The sequence below is a fragment of the Pararge aegeria genome, chromosome 9 (genome assembly GCF_905163445.1).
Source record: "Pararge aegeria chromosome 9, ilParAegt1.1, whole genome shotgun sequence".
Classification (NCBI taxonomy): domain Eukaryota; kingdom Metazoa; phylum Arthropoda; class Insecta; order Lepidoptera; family Nymphalidae; genus Pararge; species Pararge aegeria.
The window spans coordinates 13,173,346-13,196,066 of NC_053188.1; the positions used below are offsets into that span (position 1 = coordinate 13,173,346).

At 36.4% G+C, this 22,721-nt stretch overlaps 1 protein-coding gene across 2 annotated transcripts in view; it reads right to left on the minus strand.

Annotated features, from left to right (window-relative positions):
• LOC120626219 overlaps positions 1 to 17,602 on the minus strand; it is a 30,155-nt gene extending 12,553 nt beyond the window's left edge. For both annotated transcript variants that reach the window (XM_039893622.1, XM_039893623.1), the window contains exons 1-2: positions 17,394 to 17,602; positions 13,029 to 13,089 (exon numbers count right to left, since the gene is read on the minus strand). In XM_039893622.1, the coding sequence (XP_039749556.1) occupies positions 13,029 to 13,074 (46 nt within the window). In that variant the 5' untranslated portion in view covers positions 13,075 to 13,089; positions 17,394 to 17,602. The remainder of the gene's footprint in view (positions 1 to 13,028; positions 13,090 to 17,393) is intronic.
• Positions 17,603 to 22,721: the final 5,119 nt, after the last annotated feature.

Here is a 22,721-nt window from a genome sequence, read left to right on the forward strand (position 1 = left end):
ATAAAATAAACTAATTCAAAGAGCTTAGATGGCTGGAATAACTACAAACGACAACGTACGGAGTAGCTACGTTCAACAAGCGAAGGTTACGTGCGGAAAAACGAAGTGCGATCAAACTAATGAAAGAGTCCTTTGCCAAGACTAGAAAGTAAGCCACGCTAAGTAACAATACTTACAAGCTGCAAACAAGCTACCATAGAGGTTTAGATACATGACTCATTTCAATTTGTAATTTGTATCCACTAAACTGAGATACGGTAACCTCATAATTCAACGTGAAAGCAATGTAGGTAAGCTAGACACATCACTTGAATCTTTTATTTATAGCAGCCTATGTTTAGGCTGACTGCCCACCAGAGATTTGCGAATAAGATGAGTGGGGTTAGGAAAAGTGGAACTACTTTAATAACACCATAATAAAAATAAATATACTACGACAATGCACACATCGTTTGTGTTATGGTTACTAAGATGACTGTTGAATATTTTTATGAATAATATATACATAAATACTTATAATATACAGATAAACACCCAGACACTGAAAAACATTCATGTTCATCACTTAAACATTTTCCACTTGTGGGAATCTAACCCACGGCCTTGGACTCAGAAAGCAGGGTCGCTGCCCACTGCGCCACGCGGCCGACTTTAGTAGTATTCGAGGATACAGATATATATGGTAAACTCAATATTACTTATTTAGAGTAGGTCAACCGGTGTGCTAAAATAATCAAGTGACCGTAAATTATTCTCAGGCAGGATTTCAATGTTAATTTTTACTGATTATTTGTTGTCATTCTATTACAAGTGATTTACTGCAGTGTTCTCTCAAGATCAGTGGCGATGCAGTCTAAAAAAACAGGCGCCAAACTACCGTAGTTAGCCGTAGGGTAGTTTTTAAACGCAAACCCTAGATGGTTTCTTCGCATCACGCAAAAAGCTTAGCTGGTAGGGTATGATAATTAAAATGAGCCAACTTGATTAAGCTTAATGCTTAATCAAGTTGGCTCATTTTAATTATCATACTACATCAACGATAAAAATGCTTGGGTGTTAATTATTTCTCAATGACAATGTGAGATGGTGATAACAGAAAAAAAAACAACCAGCCAAGTTTGTTGTAGGCTTCTTAGACCAGGGCGCGTTTGGAACCCTCGTAGCTTTAGTTTTAAGTTGACCAATTAAGTTATCAACTCACTTTGTGGTTTTAAGTGGCAGGTCTCGGGTGCGATCTCCAGCAGGGCTAGCACGGGCGAGAGATAAAAAAGATATCCCCCGTTTATGTCCCCTGACAAGGGATAATTAACGTGCCCACCTGCTAAAGCAAGGGAATATGGGATATGAGAAGTTTACCCCTGTTTATTATTACACATAAAATAATATTATTTCAACTTGTGCGCCAGTGAAAGTTGATAAAGCTGTAGGAGAAGATAAATTTATTCTTTTTTTTCCTCCTTTTCCCTCCTTTCCCCGGTGATATAGTTGTCTCCTGCCCATGCTAGCCGTGCAGCAGGGGCAATTCGGGAATTTATGGTTTCTGAATTGATTGTCTCTGGTCTGAACTGGTGGTAGCCTTCATATCTTGGTGAAGGCGAGCCGCCAAGCGAAACGAAACTGATAAGGGTATGGATTATACCCAATCAGGGTACTGATCTAATCAGGGATCTGATACTTAAGAGTATAATCCATACCCTTATCAGTTTCGTTACGCTTGGCGGCTTGTCATTGTCGGTAGGTTGGTACTTAACTACCAAGAGGTGAAGGCTCCCACCATATCATAATATATCTGTTATACCCTTACATGTTAGCCCGTCACCATCCTAGACTGCATTATTACTTACCACCAGGTGAGATTGCAGTCGAGGGCTAACTTGTTGTTGAATCAAAAAACAACTTTAGTGGTCAGCCTGCCTTTATAACGCCCCATTGTCGTGTTGTATTTATGCGCGTTTAGTGTTAATTGGCCACGCAACGCGAGTATGTTAATATTGGTATGTTATACGTAATTCCTGCTGTCAACTGATTACTTAGTAGGAAACAGTCTCCGTGACTCAGAACTGAGAGCGTACAGAACCCTTATTTAGCCATCATTTCATGCAGTGCATTGTGTCCAAAAACAGTGAATACGCACCGCGCATGTCACACTTAACACATGCGAATGTTGTCACAAACTTTTTCCCATTTTATTGTAAACGTTTAGAACATTACATGTAATGAACAAAACATTATATAATACTGTCAACTGTTAAATCGTATGATGTGACAAACCGCTTGTTCGAGAAACACTACTAAAGTGAAGTGGTTTTTTATGCTTCAATATTAGTTGTGTACACGGTTTCTGTATGTTCTTAATTCTATGCTCCGTTAATCCTTATTTATTAGCTGGTACTTTTTGTATAAACTTTAAATGTTTTATTTTTATACATCGAAACCACAAATTTTGTTTCACTGCCCTGCATGTTCATCACCATAATCCTTAGCCTATTTTACATCCCACTGTTGGGCACAGTTGTTTTAGTACAATATTTGCTCGCTGGCAATCAACGAGTCGTTATACAGACCCCCACAGATTCCCTATCTCCTATGAGAGAGGGCTATCATAGGAGAGAGGAAATTAGAGAAGATTTATATTGTAGTGTTGCTGTATTTTTACCCCTTAAAACTTCCCATTGGAAGAGTGTTTTGATCCCAAATGGAGCTAAGTTAATACATATCTATAGTCCTTTATTAGCGTAACGCTTTGCCTTTCTTACACAACAGCACTCAAAGGGATGTACCGATTTGAATGCGCCAAACACCGAAGACGTGTCTAGTCTGGGTGGTTTCTTAAAAGTTTTATGACTATGGTTGGTGGTGGCATTTACATATATTTTTGTTATTTTCCTATAAAAGTTATATTGGTTTCTTCTAATGCGGATATTAACTTGGAATAGAGAAGATGTCTTTATACTATCATAGCTCATAAAACGCGGACATTGAAATAAAATAGTTGGTATAGTAATTAATGGGTATATATATACTCGTTCTAGATGAGTGTGACGGAAATAAACCTAGCACTCCTAGCAGTATTAATTATCATAGTGACTGTTTACGGAACACTGCCCAAAGAGGCAGATATGCGTCAATACCTAACATGCGCGTCTCGAGATAATTACGTCTACCATTTTCTCGTCTTACTACTATGAGTTACGAGAAAATGGGTAGACATAATAGATATCGCGTGGTGCACACAGACGACTGATGGAATATCCCCGACTGATGTCTCGGTTGCGGTGCCCAGTGCCCTAGGGCTCGGAAAGTCCAGACGTTACCCTTAGTAAAAGATTTATACGATCGCAATAACCGTATTCGTAGAGTCGTTCTCAAATATCGAATATCGAAAACAATAACGTCAAAGTAAAATGGGAAAACCTTGTTTATTCGTTCACTCCTCTACAATAAGTGAAACGTTTGTGAATTCAAAATATAACTAATAAATATAAAATGTACGACCTTAAAACGAGGATCATTAGACCATTTAACATAGACGTTATCATCACGTTTCGATATTTGAAACCGTCGTGGAAATATACCTAACTGAGTGTAAGAAGACAAAGCAAATCAGGACATTGATAAAGGTAGACTGTACAAAGTATAGTGCTTTGTTCGTTAGGAGGTGAACGTAATTGTGATATTGCATTCATGCAATAGCATCCCGTTTCTTCAAAAGACACAGCTGCCGGAAGAGCGGCCTTTGCAGAATGCTGTTTCCGCGCGCAATCCAATCAAATTCAGATTGAGCATTCCTGCAATGCTATTTTTTGCGTTACCTGTCACTTTGTTTTTATCTTCAAGTGCGAGCTGTAAGAAGTTTAAGTTTCTAACGTAGCATTCAGCGATCATCGATATAAAATAAAAAAAAATCTACAGTAAGTGTTATAAAAAGTCTACGCTTTAGATTTTAGAATTCGTACTTGAGATTTTCTTCACTTTAAAATACCCTACCAGAGCTGCATACCCTGTGCACACCTTCTATGCACGCCTCTGCAATCGACTTTCCGAATCCCAGTTTGTATCCAACAGGTACTGCAAGATGGTATCAAAAAAAAGTCGTGATATTTTAGAATATTTTTTACAGCTTAGATGCATAAGGCTCCTGTCTAGCTTGGTGGTTCATCATCTTTTTTTTTCAATATTAAACTTTTAGTACCTACATAAATAAAGCCATTCAAGTATGTTCACGTTAACCGTTTTAACAGAAAACCTATTAACTATCGTCACGGAATATTCCCATTTTAAAACACTGTAAGGGCATGACTATATAACGCGAAGGGCAAATCTACGGTCGCCGGTCGGAGCGAATGAGTAAACCTCGGAGTAAGCGAACAGGTTTTGTTAAAACAAATATCAAAAGACCTTATATAACGTGGCACTTGGAAAATCTTCCTTATCCGGTTGTGAATTAACACAAATGCCCGAATAGTATATCTGCTACCTTGTATAGTCTTCTTTAGTTGGTAGGTACGAGTACCTACCTATTTAAACAGTGTGGTATCTCTTTGAACTTTTCCGAGGTTTGAACGCTAAAAAATGTAGTAGTAAATATGTACATGAAGTGAAGAATTGTTACCGAATTCCGTTGGTCTTTTTCAGGTAGATAGGTAGGTATCTAGGTACCGAATGTAACTAAAGCACAGGATATGATATAACTAAAAAATTCTTTGTGATTCTTTGCTACAGTGCTTTGTAGAGTCGACATCTCCTGAGGACGCTACGGTGTCGAGCGGAACGTGTGTATAGAGTAAGCAGAATGTGGAAAATCTGTTTGGTCTGGAGTATAAAGATTGAATAAATTGTAAATTCCACACAATACTCACACATACTACTGTTTACAGATTCTTCTGCTTTTCGCAGAAATTAAGTTTAATTCTCATTGTGTCATCAACGGCCTGTAACAGTCCACTGCTGGACTAAAAGCGTCTCCCAAATGGATGCGGCACGGAGGACGCTGCTGCCCCTTCTCCGTTTTTTTCCTTAATCGCCTCGTACGACAGCCAGGAGAAGTGCAGGGGTGCTGACACTTGTATTCTGATCTGCCGTCACCACACTGCAGATTCATTGTATGTAATAGAGTATTTATATTCTTTCAATTTCTAGTCAGTTTCTTCTATGTAAAGTCTGCCGTTCGAACCGGAGTTAGACGCGCTAATAGAAAGACTTGATATATCAAAAGTGGTCAAAGAGTTTGCCTGTTTACTTGAAATAAATTAATTTGAATTTATAAGCAGGAACGTTCAATCCAAAGAAACAAGATGAATCCCAAGTGAACGAGTGATTAGAGTAACTTTCCGAGCGTAGCGAACGTATTGCATATACAATCCTGAGTGTAGCAAGCGTTTTAGGGGCGCCCAAAACGAAGGCAGCATTAACCCTAAATTGAACATATACACTTTTCACACTTTGCGAGGGAATCAAATCAATGCTAGTATATCTGACAAAACATTTTACATAGTATGAGTTCGATACAAACCAGTTTCAACTATCTTTGCAGTAGGTATAAGTAAAGTTTATATATACACATATCAGTGTAACTATTCACCTATTATATTGACATCGAAAGTGGTTAAGATTTCTTGTCGCACCGGCATTTTTTTTTGCTTAAAACTAACCAGTGTCGGACTCAGTTAGGGTGACCAATATTTAATATTCCGATGTAATTATTTTATAAGTTTAAATATTCTTTTTCTTTTCCTGCCTGCACCCACGATATGTGGCGTCGGAACTACATGTTTATTGTCAAACTTAAAGTCATGTCGTTAATTTATTACTGCGGCTAAGGCTCTAAAACTATTTCTAAATGGAAGGAAACCTCCCGGGCTCAGTAATTAGCACTGTGGTCTTATAAATATAACGTCCCAGGTTCAATCCCCTACAGGAACAATTTCAGAATTGAAGTTCCCGAATTTTCTCTGGTCTGAGAGACTTCGTTGGTTTCCACCCTACCGAAATACGTGTCGCCAAGCAATTCAGCGTTGGTATATGATACTAAAAGGTTAGGCCGATACAATCTTAGACTGTATCATCACTTACCATCAAGTGTAATTGCGGCCAAGGGCTAACTAGTAGAGTACAAAAAAAATCCTGTGCAATTACACGCGGTAGAAGATAGATATAGCTAATATATATTTATTAGTAAAATGTAATTTGAAATTATTTAATATTAAAATGTATCATAGAATTAAGAACATACAGACCCCTCATTCGGCCATTATTGAATGCAGTGAACTGTGCCCAAAAGCAGTGAAAACGCCCCGCGCACATCTCACTTTAAACCTTTTCCCATTATATCATAAACGTTTAGAACATTAGGAAGAAATAATTACCTTCAACTGCTAAAGTATGGTATGAAGTGACTAACTGCTATCGGGAAACACTACGAAAGTGGAGTGGTTCTTGATGCTTCAATATTAGTCATGTACGCAGTTTCTGTATGCTCCTTATTCTGTGGTATTCTATCTAATTTTTTAGCCTATTAAATCCGGAAGTAATGAGTTTGTTTCTTTATCGTGAATTTTCATTGCGTCGAGTTTCAAATCAAATCGATTGTAAAGAAGTTTCTTATAAACACGTCTAAAACGTGTCCTGCTTTTATTGCGTGATAAGCATGGTAGCTACAGTATGGTTAATGTTATATGTATGAGAGCTCACGTGTGCAGGAGAAAGGTATTCCATGTTGCAAACAATAATGACTGATTGGTCTTTGAGATTGTGAGTCAGATGACTGCATTTCATTTAGCGTTATTATGACTTTCAAATAAATATCTTTGCTCAATTATTATAAAAGTAAGCGGTGATAGTTCAGTTGTTAAGACTTCGGCTTCACTCTTGGGGGGCCGAGTTCGAGTCCAAGCTCGCACCTCTACAAGTTATGTGCGATTTAAGCAATTAAAATCACTTGCTTCAATCGAAAACATGAAAACAAGTTATGTAAAATATACCAATCCGCAATTGACCAGCGTGGTGGACTACGGCCTAATCTTTCTGAGAGGAGACCAGTAATAATAATGAATGATGATTTCATTTGTATTTCGTAGTATCTATATTCAACTACGAGCCTTCTTAGTTGGCTGGCCCGTAAATAATGCCGATAGATTTTGGTATCTTTTGCCGAATTCCCTGGTCCAGTGTAGAGCGCTGTGGTCTTACAAGTTGGAGGTCCAGTGTCGGCCCAATTTAGGCCTCATGCAAAATTACGTCTCAGAGCCCATTTCAGAAACGTAAAATAAGATCGTACCAGATTGACATGAAAGCTATAGATTTAAATAGTGTCAGAACCCAACGCTACATGGGTACTTAGCTTTAGGTATATGTAAAGGAGAATTTCAGCTTTCTACGAAGTGTTAATGCAAGTCTGTAAATTAATTAGAAACTTATTGACAACTTCGTGTTCTTGGTCACGACGCCGGCGCGGCGTACCGAACGATTTAGAACGCTGCTCGGGAGCCTTGCGTCAGTTACGTGATATACAATAATGTATGCCCGAGATTGGAAAAACTTCTATACAATAATTTTAAATTTTAGTGAATTTATAAAGTGGGTATATAATTAAACTTTTGATAACTTTAAATTCATATTTGCCAGATATTTATGTTCATGACATTGAGTTGGTGGGTATTTTGATATAAATACGACTGCATTATCGACGCACTTAAGGTCTACATGGATTCGAACGATGCAAAGATACCTCCCGGTGTCTTAGTCGTTTATCAATAGCGATTTCTTCCAGGCAACCAAATATCTTTGGTATTGCCCATATACGAGTTCTAGTGGTCCGTATACATTACCTATCGGTCAGTTTTTTTGTAGTAATAATGGACGGAACAGGCAGTTAGCCCACCAGCGGGGCTAGCACGGGCAGGAGACAGAAATTATATCCCCTGACAGCCGACACGGGATATAATTAACGTGTCCACCTGCTAAAGCAAGGGAACATGGAATAGGAGAAGTTTACCCCGTTTATTATTACACATATATAACATACACTAGCTGTTGCCCGCGACTTCGTCTGCGTTTGATTTTGTTTTTAAAGTATTCAGTATCGCTAAGCCTTAAATGAGTATAGTTGTATATACATATAACATCAATTAATTATAGACAAATAATTTGCAATAAAATAAAATTGTGACTTTACTTAAAGATCTAAGCTATCCTATCTCTTAAGTTGGACCAGACTGCTCACGGTGTGCCAATTTAATTTAAAATCGGTTCAGTAGTTTAGGAGTCCATCGCGGACAAACATCGTGACAGGAGATTTATATATATTAAGATAAGCAATTCGTTTAAAGGAAATTGTATAATATTTTACAATAAATTACCGGTTGATATCTTGGGGATGTCACTAAATAAGTTCAAAGTTTGTATTAAGCGAAAGCTTATAGAAAAGTCCTATTATAGTAAAAAGGATTACGTAAACGTGAAAAAAGCTCAGCTATGAACAATTGTTCTAACCAGGTTGCTTCTTAAATATTTTCTGATGACAATGTGAGATGGTGATAACTAAAAGAACACCCGGCTAAGTTTGTTTTGGGCTTCTCCTTAGACCAGGGCACGTTTGGAACCCTCGTAGCTTTAGTTGTAGGTTTACAGTAGTAATCGCCATCACTTCTCACTGCTATGTACACATTTTGTATATAATCAACGCATCAAAAGTGCCATCTATGTGCCTATTTGAATAAAGAAATATTTGACTTTGACGTAGACTTTAACATTTTTATAACATTTTTGTGTACCTACTTACTCAGACGTGAAAATGCGTAAATTAATACGTTATGCTACTGCGGTTATAATATTTAATGTTACTATGCACTTGCTTATGCGGGTGTCCGATTTGGCTAAGCAAAGTGATGACATGTATTCGGATATTATTGCCACTGGTCCCCCGGGGAGATATTTGTCTCCTGCCATGCTAGCCGTGCAGCAGGGCTAGCATGGCAGGAGACAAAAATTATATCCCCTGACAAGGGATTTATTGATTTATTAAGAGCACTAACAACATGCATTTTTACACGTTGTTAAACATAGCACACACACAAAAACATGTACTGATGCACGTCAATGACAAGTGCACATAGCATTGACAAAGCGTCATCTAAACTTAATTTGACAAAAAATTTAACACAAAATTTAACTCACCGATTAGGGTTCGGTGAGTTTTTTTCTTTGGGTGAGTCATGGAAGATATCGATGCCAGGTAAGGGATCTTTAAGGGATTTTACTAAGTATTAACGTGTACATCTTCTAAATAACGGGAAAACGGAATAGGAGAAGTTTATCTCCGGTGATTATTATACAAATTATTATTTGGATATTATTATTCACTTGTGCGTCAATGCTCTAAGAGTTGATTAAGCAGCAGGGCTATCACAGGCGGGAGACAAAAATTATATCCCCCGATTATATCCACTCACAATGGATATATTTAACGTGTTTACCTACTAAAGCTCGGGAACATAGAATAAGAGAAGTTTACCCTCGTTTATTATATAACACATATATTATGTGTATTGCGCGTAAGTGCTCTGAGTGTTAAAATAGCTGTGGGAGCAGATACATTTTTATCCTTTCCCCGGGGATATAGATGCCGTGACACGTGCCGCCCAGTGGTCATCATCCTGAGACGTAGGTGCTAAGCCTAACGTGCCTGTAATAACAACGGCAACTACAGCCTTCAGAACGGAACACACCATTGCAATAATGCAATTTTGCGGCATTAAGCATGGCGCAAGTAATACCCCGGACGAGCTCTGCCACACAATGCTCTACTACTAGTCGCTTTAAGACTGATGTGAAAGGCTTATAGTCAAAGTCAAAGTCAAAGTCAAAAATATCTTTATTCAAGTACGCCCATAGGTGACACTTTTGATGCGTACATAAGAATTACACGGTAGTGAGATGATGGCGCTAACCACATTCGTAAACTTAAAACTAAAGCTACGAGGGTTCCAAACGCGTCCCGGTCTAAGAATAAGCCCATAACAAACTTAGCCGGGTGTTTTTTTTTTTTTTTTGTTATCACCATCTCACAATGTCATTTTAAAGGCAATGGTATTCCACTTACCATCAAATGGGCCCGTGCTTGGTCCGTCAATTATTACTTTTAAAAAAACGAACCGATAGGTCATACACCAGGAATCGTATATGGGCAATACTAAAAATTATTATTGTATAAAATTATATTTATATACAATATAATAATAAAATTAGTTCTTAAATAACACGTTTTCTCAAATTATGAGAAAATGCCACGCAGACGCCAAGATATCCCGTTTATACGCAGCCTGTATAAGCCAGTCTTTGGAACGCCTGGTCACGTTTTCAAAGGTAGAGTTACACGCAGCCACTGCAATGGAAAGGCCACTCTAAGGTAAATGAGTAAGGCGATATCTTGTTCATTCACGGTCTCTACGTATATGACTCACATATTTCGCACAAAAAAACGTACGACAGACAAAATGTACGCTAGTTTATCGTAGACTGCCGCGAGAGGCGCGGAAGCCGCCTCAGTGATTTTGGATGGATTTATGCTGTCCAGAATTATTTGTCACAGTTATACTACTCACTCGTGGTCTTTTGTGACGGCCGATTGGCGCAGTTTGCAGCGACCCTGCTTTCTGAGTCCAAGGCCGTGGGTTCGATTCCCACTACTGGAAAATGTTTGTGTGATGAGTATGAATGTTTTTCAGTGTCTCGGTGTTTATATGTATATTATTTAAAAAAAAAAAATATTTGTCAGTCATCTTAGTACCCATAACACAAGCTACGCTTAAATTGGGTCCAGATGGCGATGTGTGTATTGTCGTAGTATATTTATCATAAAAACTGTGTACCGACTAACTTATAGCCGATCGCTTGGTAATTTTTGACTGTGCTGCAGCTGACACTGTACATTGAAGCGGAATTTTATATGTAATCTTTTGCAAAGTAGCGTAATGCGGTCCGGTACGACTTAATGTTTTACTATAATTCCCAGCGCCACATCCGCAGTATAATTTCGTCCAGTGCAGGTAAGCCATAAGCCTGCTGGAAATACGACTTTTACGAGGTTTAGTCGTGTTTCTCACGGCATTCGTAGGTTAGCATTTTCTGTAGGTCCTAAAAGCATTGCGCTTCTTTTCTTATAAATCTTGCAGCTTTTACACCAGTGTAAGATCAACTTTGTTAGTAGTACTTTGCATATAAGGCATAAAAAATTTCTTTATTCATGTAGGCCTATCACAGGCACTTATGAAGCGTTCATACGTAATTGTTTACATAATTGTAACGGGATGGTGATAACTTCGTTCGCCAACTTAAATCTAAAGCTACGAGGGTTCCAAACGCGCCCTGGTCTAAGAAGAGCCCACAACAAACTTAGCCGGGTAAATTTATTTTTTTGTTATCACCATCTTCCAGTAAATTTAAATTAAGCTATGAAGCTAGAGCAATTCACACCCAAGCTTTTTTATCGTTTAAATAATCCTTAATGTTATAATAGGATTATACTTACTTGAGTTCCGAATATATTTACTTACTATCCTACTACAATGATCAACAATCGTGAATAATTGTCGAAACTGGGTATGAATCACGCCAACGCTCTCAGCTGGTTCTAGGAATGACGGTCTATTGTGATTATAATTAAAATGCAATTAGCTTGTAGCGGTGACCGGTGGAGAATGATGTTACTTATTTTCCGTTAGTTTTTCAAAAGTTTACAATGAATTACTACATTAAATTTGTAAATTAAAAATAAGATAAGTCCTCAACTTTTAATTTCATAATCGCAGAAAGAAAAAACAAAGAAACGAAGAAAGAAGGAAAGAAGGAAGGAAGTAAGGAAGGAAGGAAGGATGGAAGGAAGGAGAAAGAAAGAAAGCAAAAAAGAAAGAAAGACAGAAAGACAGACAGACAGACAGACAGAACATTAAAATATAGTGTTTTAATAACTGCTGATAATTATTTGCGCGATTTTTTTCTCTATGTATAAGTACTATATTGCTTGTGTGCGGTGTCGGTAAACGGTTTTGTTCAACGGGATGTGATGTAACTAATGAATATTAAGAGGAAAATCTGTGAATGATCGGAATATATAATTCGTGGAACATAAAATGATTGTAGACAAGAATATTAATCATAATCACTTTTCATGAGAATTTAAAAGGCTGACAAAACCCTAAGGCAACTTTTAAGAACCTTAAACAAAAACCTTTCAGGATAAATTAGTTTCGATCGATGGTCATAGAGTTGGCAGTTACCTTGGCCAAAGAATTTGTTTGGCCATTCAACGCTGCCAGCATCCCAGGGACTACGCGGTACGGTGGTTTTGAAGACGTTTAAACTTTGATAGATGCAGGCGTTATTTTGCGGAATTTCATACTTATGTTGTTATTTAGTGTTGTTTTTGTTTATAATTTAATTTCTGTTAGGTTTACAATAAAGTGTATTTTCAATTCATTTTATTTTATATTATGAAAATAAGGCTTAATTTGCTAATCTCCGCAAAAAGCAGGCTCACACTGGACCCACTCAGTTAACAAATATTCATTGTAAAGTCAACATCTCCTGAGGATAACTGTTAAAACACACTCTTATAGCCATTATTCATTGTAAAGTCAACATCTCCTTAGGATGCTCCGGTTTCGGAGCGAAACGTGCGTAGAGGGTAGGTAAGTTGCCGAAGATCTGTTTGGTGTGGAGTATAAGGATTGCAGAAATTATAAATTACACCGTACAGATTCTGCTGGGAAAATCATGCTTTTCGCGGAGATTAGCAAATTGAGCTTAGTTTTCATAATACGTTTTTAATTTGTTTTGCCCTACGCTTTCACCTCTTTTATTTGTATGACCCGTAATAATAAATCGCTAACTAACTCACACTGCATTGTGTTGCTGTATATATTGTTCTGTCTCAGTTAGTCATATCAGATAAGTTAAACTAAAGGCACAAGTCGTTAAAGCACCATTACAATAATGGGGTCAAATATTTACTAAGGTTTTATCTGTCTTACCTAATGCAGCCACGATCACCAAACACAAGAACTGGTATTGCGCCATTGAGTCGCGGGGGGCCTGAGAACAATGAGTATCTATTATGTTTAGGGTTACGATGAAAGTACGTAGGTAAGTACAAATGACATATCTAGCAATATTCATTGCGTTTGCAAAATAATAGTATATCTACAGATCACAGCGCTGTCTTGCTTGGGCGTCAAGGCATTCGGAGACGTCCGCGCTTGTTCTATGTAGTTGTATGAATGAATGAATGAATACACTTTTATTGTACACCAAAGAAAAAAAGTAGTTACTGAGATATAAATACATATAAAGAGAGTACAATTTGGTGGCCTTATCGCTACATAGCGATTTCTTCCAGGCAACCAATGGCGTAAAAGGAAAAAACATAGAAAAGAGGTTATAGGTGGTGCAATAAATAATATTTAAAATTATACAAATATATATTATATATAAATATATTACATATAAATACAAATAAAATATATAACATAAATACCTATATAAATAGATAACAAATAACATCCTCAATTTATTTGAAATACATAGATAATTTAAATTACACACTTAAAATGATCCGCTTCAGCGATGTTCGGCTGATAGAGACAAATAATGATCCTTCACTAGTCTTACTTCTTGAAGGTCCCAATCGATTGTGCCTCACGGATATCTAACGGCAGGGCGTTCCATATTTTAATAGCCTGAACCGTAACTGATCCGTTGAAGAAACGATGAAGAAGGAGGAGTTGTACCTATTGATGCACCAAGCAGATGGTCAAGATGGTACAGAGCAACACTTCTCAGGGCATGCAAGGAGCACGACCTGCAACATGCAGCCCTGTATCCAGCAACTTGGGGCGTAGGTGTTAAAACCCATGTGCCTGTAATTACACCGGCAACCAAGCCCTTCAAACCGGAACACAGCATTGCAACAATGCTGCTTAGCGGCAGAAATAAGCATGGCTTCGACGGCCGATTGGCGTAGTAGCGACCATGCTTTCTGACTCCAAGGACGTGGGTTCGATTCCCACAACTAGACAATATTTGTGTGATGAACATGAATGTTTGTCAGTGTCTGGGTGTTTAACTTTTATATTATAAGTATTTATGTATATTATTCATAAAAATTATTAATCAGTTGTCTTAGTACCCATAACACAAGCTACGCTTACTTTGGGACGAGATGGCGATATGTGTATTGAAGTAGTATATTTATTATATTTATTTATTACTAGCTGTTGCCCGCGACTTCGTCTGCGTTTGATTTTGTTTTATTAAAGTGGCATTAAATTTAGATGTAGTTATAAAAAAAATTAAGTTAACCGCTAGATATAAACTTACATTTACATTTATAATATTAGTAGGGATAGGGAAAGGGATAGGGATTGTACGCGAATAAAGTCGCGGGTAACCAGTAGATATAAATGTGATAGCAAAACGTCTAGACTCTCTAGAGTAGGTTCCTATCGTTAGAAGAACACAGCGCTAACCACTGCGCCAGCGCGGTCGTATCAATGGATTGAAAGGAAATATTTTTTTTACTTATTAAATATTGTATGCGGGCAAAGTCACAGGTAACCGCTGGATATAAAAATCATATCTTTACATAAAAATCTATGTATTCCGAATATCAACATAAAAAAATATTGTGTACTATTTATTCCATTACAAATTAGCCCTTAACTGCAATCTCACCTAGCAAGTAATGTCTAAGATTGTATCGGGCTAACTTGTTAATCGACATCGTACCGAAACGTTAAATGGTTAAGTTGCACGTGTTTGTCGGTACGGTGGTAAATAGCCACGGCTGAATACCTCACACCGGACCAGAAATTAAGAAATCCCAAATTCCCCTGCTGGGATTCGAACCAGAGACTTCCAACTAACAAACCACAGCACTAACCGCTGCGCCAAGGAAGTATAAGTACACATAAACAAACTCATTATTCTTCTATAATGCGGAATTGTAAATATTGTATAGCTATTCATTACCATCAACCAAGGTCTTAAGTAAAGTCATATTAAACTTACAGTTTTACTTGTCGAAATAACATGAGGTCATAGTTTATCTGAATGAGTCTTCAACGCAAACTACTAATACGCGTAAATATTCATATCGATACATACCTATTTCTGGAGTTGATGGTAAATGATTCATGCATGGAGGTTGCCATACAATTGATTACTTTCGTTACTTTGAAAATTATTTGGTCGACCTCCGTGAGAGCTGGGGTTTTAAGTTGGAGGTCCCGTGCTCGATTCCAACTTGGGAATTCCTAATTTCGGGTCTGGGGGCATCAGCCATGCTTATTTACCAATCTACCGACAGACACGTGCAACTAAACGATTTACCGTTTCCAATTCACGGAAATTTTTATTTCCCAATTAACTCAGGTCCGGTCTGGCCGTGGCTAGTTACCGCCCTGCCGACAAAGACGTGCCACTAGGTGATTTAGCGTTCCGGTATGATGTCGCGTAGAAACCGATTATGGGTTAAATATAAGTGCCTAACAGGTTAGCCCGCTACCATCTTAGACAGCATCATCACTTACCACCAGGTGAGATTTCAGTCAAGGGCTAACGTGTAGTGTAATAAAAAAATAAACAGGCGGTTTTGTGAGATAGAAAAATGAGTGTTGAAATGTAAAAGCAACTGCTGAATTTCTTGCCGGCTTCGTCTCGGTAGGCTAATTTCTAATTCTAAGGTTTCCTGGCAGAGATCGCTATTATTATATATATATATATAGTCAGTGGCGTGCATAGAGGGTATGCACAGGGTATGCAGATGATATAAAATGAAGATAATCTCCAGTACGAGTACGACTTAAGTATAGGTGTTATAAAAAGCCTACCCTAACTTATAAAACAAACTATTAGGTCTTGATGAAATAAACGAATTTTTAATTTACATTTATAATGGATGTGCGTTTAGCTCCAAAAGGTTTTGGCGGCACGGTGCGCGGCGGAAACCTGTCATTCAGTCATTCAGATAAAATATCAATATAATTCACATAATTTTTTTTCAATTCCGGATTATTCCTTTCAGTCCCCCTGCCAACCCCTTAGTTCTCACATCTGCGCCCGCGCCGCACCAGCGTGATCGAAACGCCATAGTTCATAGCCCACCTAGTTCTATCGCAGATTCATATTCAAAATCCCAAATTCATTTATTTCAAGTAGGTAGGTTTGCAGTGACTCGCCTACCAGTTCGGAAGATAGATTCTATTTTAACCACTGTAATTATGTAAAGAAAAGTAAAAAGTAAAAAGTAAAACATAAAATTTAATTACCCAAAAATAAGCACCACCGCTTGGGCTACTCTCAAGCGGTGGTGCTTATTTTTGGGTCCATGCTTATAAATAAACGGTTAGACGGATTTTAAGTTAGTTTGTAAATATTATTATTTTACTATAATAAGAAACTATTTTTTACTTCTATCTTCTATGCCACCTTGAGATAAATTGTGAATGCAGGTATAGATTCAGGTTTATTATATAAGACTATTTAAAGCCATCATCATTAACATTGAACCTACTCAGGCCTATAAGAAAATTCAATAACAAACTAAACCCCTAAGGCAGTGTTAAAAGTTGCGTAAAAGTAAAAATATAATTATAAATAAACTTGTTACAAGATGAAAGGATGCTGCAAAAGAAATGCAGAAAATAAATAAGGGAATTTTATCAACCCTTAACTTATAGGGCATAGGAATGTAATAAACGGGATATTAAAATGTAGCAAAAGCTACGTATATATATTAACATTTAAATAATATATTAACTTTACTAAAACAAAGTAATTAATGTAAGCTTGAATTGAATTGAAATAAACTTACTTTAATGACTAGAATGCAACCCTAATTATAATATTGTGGGTAGGCACTACTTATTAATAAGATAAAATATCCTAGATGGTATCTTAAACTAGTTACTTGTCCTTTCTTTGATTAGATTTTGCGTTATTTATGAGATGAAGAGTACTCTACCACGAAAATAATAAACAACGAAGAACAATCTACAGACAGAACCTACCTAGGTATCTAATAAAAACGTAAATAAGCTAGTGTATGTGGAAACAAAGCGATTGTTACGCAGACCATAACAAAATTTAAGGTAAAAATGAATATAATATAATATTTTTATAATCAAACGTCAATTATTTATTTATGAAAATGTAGAGTCCTCTATAGAAAGACCATGAAAGGAATTAAAGACAAAGAACAATCTACATAAAGTAATAGATAAATAAACAAACTAACAATAAAACTATTATATATACTTAAAAAAATCTTATTTTTTGTAAAAACAGAACATAATATTTTTATAATAAACGTTTAATATGTAATCCAAGCAATTTCTTACCAGTCCGGTATCTCGTACTTTTGCGTTTAAGCGAAACCTGTTTCCGAACAGAATTTAGTTCTAAAAATATCAGGACGCGCCGGGATCCGATCTCGTACGGTTCACTTTGCAACTTAATTTATTTTCACTTGTGCTGTCACTTATTCCGATCTCGGAAAGCCACCGGTCAGCGGTTCGCGGTACGTGCGCAAGCAGCGAGTTCCAGGGGCATTCTGTTGTGCGTCCGCGCAGAGTAAAAATTCTACTTGCCTCTTGATCGCGCCATCCCATCAGCCATCGGCGAACCGCGAAATGCCGCTGACCTTTCCTTGTTCATTATCCTTAGCAAGGAACATACTAATTTATTGATCCTTAGCATGAGATTCGCTAATCGCAATCGTAGTCGTTTTTCAGTATCATAAACACTGGTATAACATTGTGACGACCTCCTTGGCGTGGCACAGCGATGAGCGCTGTGGTTTTAAGTTGGTGGTCTGGTATTCGATTCCCGGCAGGAAATTTATAATTTCTGAATTTTCTCTAGTATGGTCTTGTGGGAGGATTTAGCGTTCAAGTACGATGTAGCGAAGAAACCGCTATAAATATAGGGCGATAAAATTAATAATAAAGGGCTATGGATTTATTTAACTGCCTACTCCCTAACAGGTTAGCCCGCTACTATCTTTGCCGTTATTACTTACCACCACGTTAGATTGCAGTCAAGGGCTAACTGGTGGTGGAATAAAAAATATCACAGTAGTAATTATTATCATCAGCGTCAAATATTGTTATTAAATTCCACTGAACTATAAGTAAATACACTTAAAACTAAAAAAAGAGGAACTGAAATTATTAAAAAAGTATTTTACCTTAAAACTGAAATTTGATCATGCTTCTACATAAAGCGAAACGACCAGATGACGATGCCTATAACAATGTTTCGATTGTCGAAAACGACTGTACGATAGCGAGCTTTTGGTTTTTACACTAAGTGTACAAGAAATTGACGAAAAATTGTGGACACGACATTCCCATCAACTATACAGTACGGTTCCGGATTCCGTGACTCACTGATTTATGAGTCTGCTTGGAGCCTCATCGTAATTAATGGTAGGGCCGAGTTCGTAAAACAATTAACTGTGTACTCGAGCTGTACAAGTTTACATTCCACTCCAAGACTTAAATATTGTAGGTACAAACTAAATGATTTATTAGCAGTCCCGCGCGACTTCGCACACTTATCTACAGCTCCTGTGAAATCATTTTATCCTGCACGAAATTTCATTCTAACACCACTTTGCATCGTTGTCGGGTTGCCCGACTATAAGTCGTAGCAGCGTGATGTAAAATAGCCTGCAGCCTTTAGATCTAATTCAAAAGAAAAAAAATTGAATACAGAATTTAGTGTGTTGTATTAAATAAACCTTTGTCCCCCTTTGGAATTGAATTTAATTGTCAATCTAAATACCAGTTTTCATCGATGTAACTTGATAAATTACCGACTTTTCTACACAATTTCATCCAGTATTTAAAGCCTTTGGGGTGGAATATGTAATATGTAAAACTACGATAGATATATATTTGCTAAGCTTTGTAACCGTTAAAAGGTATTTTTTTTAACCAATTAGAAACTATGCTTATTCGGATACAAAGTTCGGATATCCTTGAGGAAGCAAACTATCTTCGTGCTAAATTTCATCAAACAGACAGATTTCGCAATCAATATTGTTAATCTTAAAATACCGTCCCGGGACCCTGTTTTATGTTTATCACAATTAACCTGCTAATAATCCAGAGACCAGAGCAGCACAAATTAAAGTCTTTGTCAGTTCCCTCGTTTCAACGTGAACGCCTTAAAATACGTTCTCAAAAAATTAAATTTATAAAACTACTTAGGTTTTCGCTCGGGACTCTGAAAATTGGATTTTGAAATTGATAAAATAAATCGAGCGAGCAAGCCAATTGATGGCGAAAAAAGTATTGATACGCTGGCATAAAAGTTGACCTATAAAAATCTAAGTTATGTGCGTTTTAAGCAATTAAAATATCACTTGCTTCAGTGAAGGAAAACATCGTGAGGAAATCTGCATGCTGAGAGTTCTACATAATGTTGTTAAAGGTGTGTGGAGTCCACTAATCCGCACTGGGCCAGCGTGGTGGACTACGTTATTAGTACAATTATTTTCCAAGATTTTAAACTTGAATGCGTTTTGGCGAAATCATACAGAATAAAATAAAAAAAGCAGTAATGTTATAGAAACAACTTGGAATATAATAAATCAGTAGACAGGAAGAGTAACACCTCGAACTGATGACTTTAAACTTACTGTAGATAACAAATCTATAACGACAGCTTTCGAAGTTGCAACTGCTTAACATACAGCTACTATAATTTATGCAAATGGCAATGAGTATACTAGCAATACAGAATTTATAAGATATTTCTTATCTGTTGATTCTATACTCTTTGCTCTAAAACCGAGGTAAAACATTAAAATGGCTTTAAAAATGCAGCTTGACATCCTTTCGGTAAATTGAGTAGTTTTAGACAGTTTGCAAAATGTTTGATAAATAAACAATAAAATATATCATAAAAAATGAAAAACCAAACCTAACAATAATGTACATTTTTTTTTATAGTATATAGATGACTAGCTGTTTAAAAAGAAGACTAGGTAGGTACTTTTACCAATATCATAGGTTGAATTCTCCGATTCTACATTGTAAAGGAAACTAGAAACAACTGTTAAGGTACGGCCTCCTTTGGTTCCCTTGCTCTCGTTCTCTGTCGCGAAAGTTCCGATTGAGGATGATTTCTACAAATTATTTTATGAAACAATTCTTCATCAAGCGTACAGTTAATTCAAACTACCAATACCAATATAAGCTCCAGGAATCAGCGTAACCAAAATGCGTTGGTTCGTATGTAATAATAATCAGTTAGATAAAAGCACAGTAATATGTGATACTAGAAAAAAGAAACGAGAATTCAGAGCTAAGCAAGATGAACTTATCAAAATTGATAAATACCTAGAAAAGAACCTTGAAAAATTCAACAAAGTAGATAATTTAATGACAAAGAAAGACTTGGCCGCTGTAGCCAAAATTAAGGATGCTCGTAAGAAGTTAAAGAAATGTGAAAAGACACTTAAGAAATGCGAGAATAGATCACGAAAGAAAGAAATGAGAGCTAAATCTTGTAAGAGAGGAAGAAATAGAAAGAAACATGGAATAGATGACACATGGCATAACTTTTTTGGTAGAAATTTCAAAATGTATGAAAATGAAAATAAAAAACTTAAAATTATTAGAAGTGACATTGTGTCTGCATTCAAAAGAATGCTGATACAACCTTTCTCATGTGCTTACATGACAAATCACGCTCAAGGATTCAGGAACACACAGCAAGGAAGGAGGGATGCCGGGGATTGCTATCTTATGTCGCTACGAAGGACTCCTCAATTATGGATTTATCATCGCTGGCATGCAATCTATCCTCACTACTTCAATACTAGAACTCAGTGGAGAAATTGTAAATTCTTCTTAATATTTTTTTTAGGATTCGTCTTTTGGATACCTTGTTTTCTTTGTTTAGAAATATGCAATGTTGCTTCTGTGCTTGTTGCTGTGATAACTGAAGCAATATCGTCTCATAAAAGTTATCAAAAAAAATATTTTTTTAATAACTAAAAATATAAAAATATGAATATATAATGGAATTTAAATTACTTAATCTGTTTTAGTATAATCCTCAAGAAATGCAAATAAAACCTTATTTTTCAAGTTTTATCATTTAGTTATCAATTTTAAAACTTCTGATAAGTAAATTAATCCCATTCAAACTTAGAAACTTAAGTGCCCCTCAGCCGTAGACAGAGAAGTAAATAGACGAATGGTTGGCGTGCCGCTTGTGACCGCTGAGGTCTTCTACCACACTTATAGTTTGATGGTATTTCTTTATTACTATTTGTCACTTTATTTGACACAAACTTTATCAGTGTAGCAAAATGTAGGCATTTGTTTCATTAGAAGCAGCTGCACTTAGAAACATATCCCAAAGGAACTGCATAATAATTTTTAATGTTCCGTAATTAACTTAATTGTAAAAAGGGAACATTTATGGAATAACATTAGTACGTTGGTCTGTGAAGCAATTTTGCAGTTTTTTTTATGAGAAAGGCTTCTGGCTCGTGATTAGTTGGAAGATGAAAGCGGAGCGGCTAGCTTCCAGGCAACTTTGTCATTAACATTATAAATCTATATATATACAAACTAAAGATGATTTTATAGTAGGCTAATAAACAAAAAGTGTCATAATTATATCATCCAGCATATCTCCATACAATGAAAACTCAAAAGCTAAATTATTCACTGACCAGTGTTGGAACAGCGTTAGGATACAGAACCTTTAGCTTGTTCTTTTTAATGACCATATTTTTATGAAAGTGTTTGCTGCAAATCTTTGAACTCTTTTTGGGTGTCCAATTAGTGCGACCTGTGGATTCAACCCATAGCAACAATAAATTATGGACCGTAGGAAAACTGGAACAAAATATTTTAAACATAATTTTAATAATAGTTGGGAGATTCATTTCTCCGTATAGTATAGTTTTATGTTTACTTTTCTGTACATGAAAATGGTCAAAGACTATCTTCGATGGATTCCGAACTATTTCGAGGAGTATAAAAATAATTAGCTTTAGACTTTACAACGTAGTGCTTGTTGGAGTCAACAAGTTTTTTTCTTACAGTTTTTCTCTAATACATCAACATCGTATCATACATCCATGGAATTACATTTATGATTATTGACACATAAAACTTGAAATTCTATAATTTTCATGTTGAATGTAGGCAACACTGCACTCTATTATACTTTAGTTTATGTATGATTAAAATTAGCATAAAACCTTATAAACGATCTATTTTCTATTGCAAATTGTGTTGTATATTATAGAAATATAATAAACGATAATTATTTATACTTTTAGCAAATCAAAAGTATTGTACTTATGATTGGAACGACAAATCCGTAAATTTACGTTCACTATCACTTTTACATCCTAAAACACTGCACCGAACCATGTTTTCGCAGAAATTCTTCACGGAAGCTGGTTATTAACAATGTCAAATTAGTTAGGTCTGTATTTTTGTGCTCACAATCCGTTTACTTGAATTTCTTACTAATAAAAGTATCTCTTACTAATAAAACGATAGCTAACTGTCAAACTTGTTTCGCAAAGTGCTTTGCTAATCCATGAAAAAACCGGCACGCGGTATGAGACAAAAGACCCTATCGCTTTATCTCGTTTATTTACAAGACGTATCCATAAGTTGTTCTCTTACTTG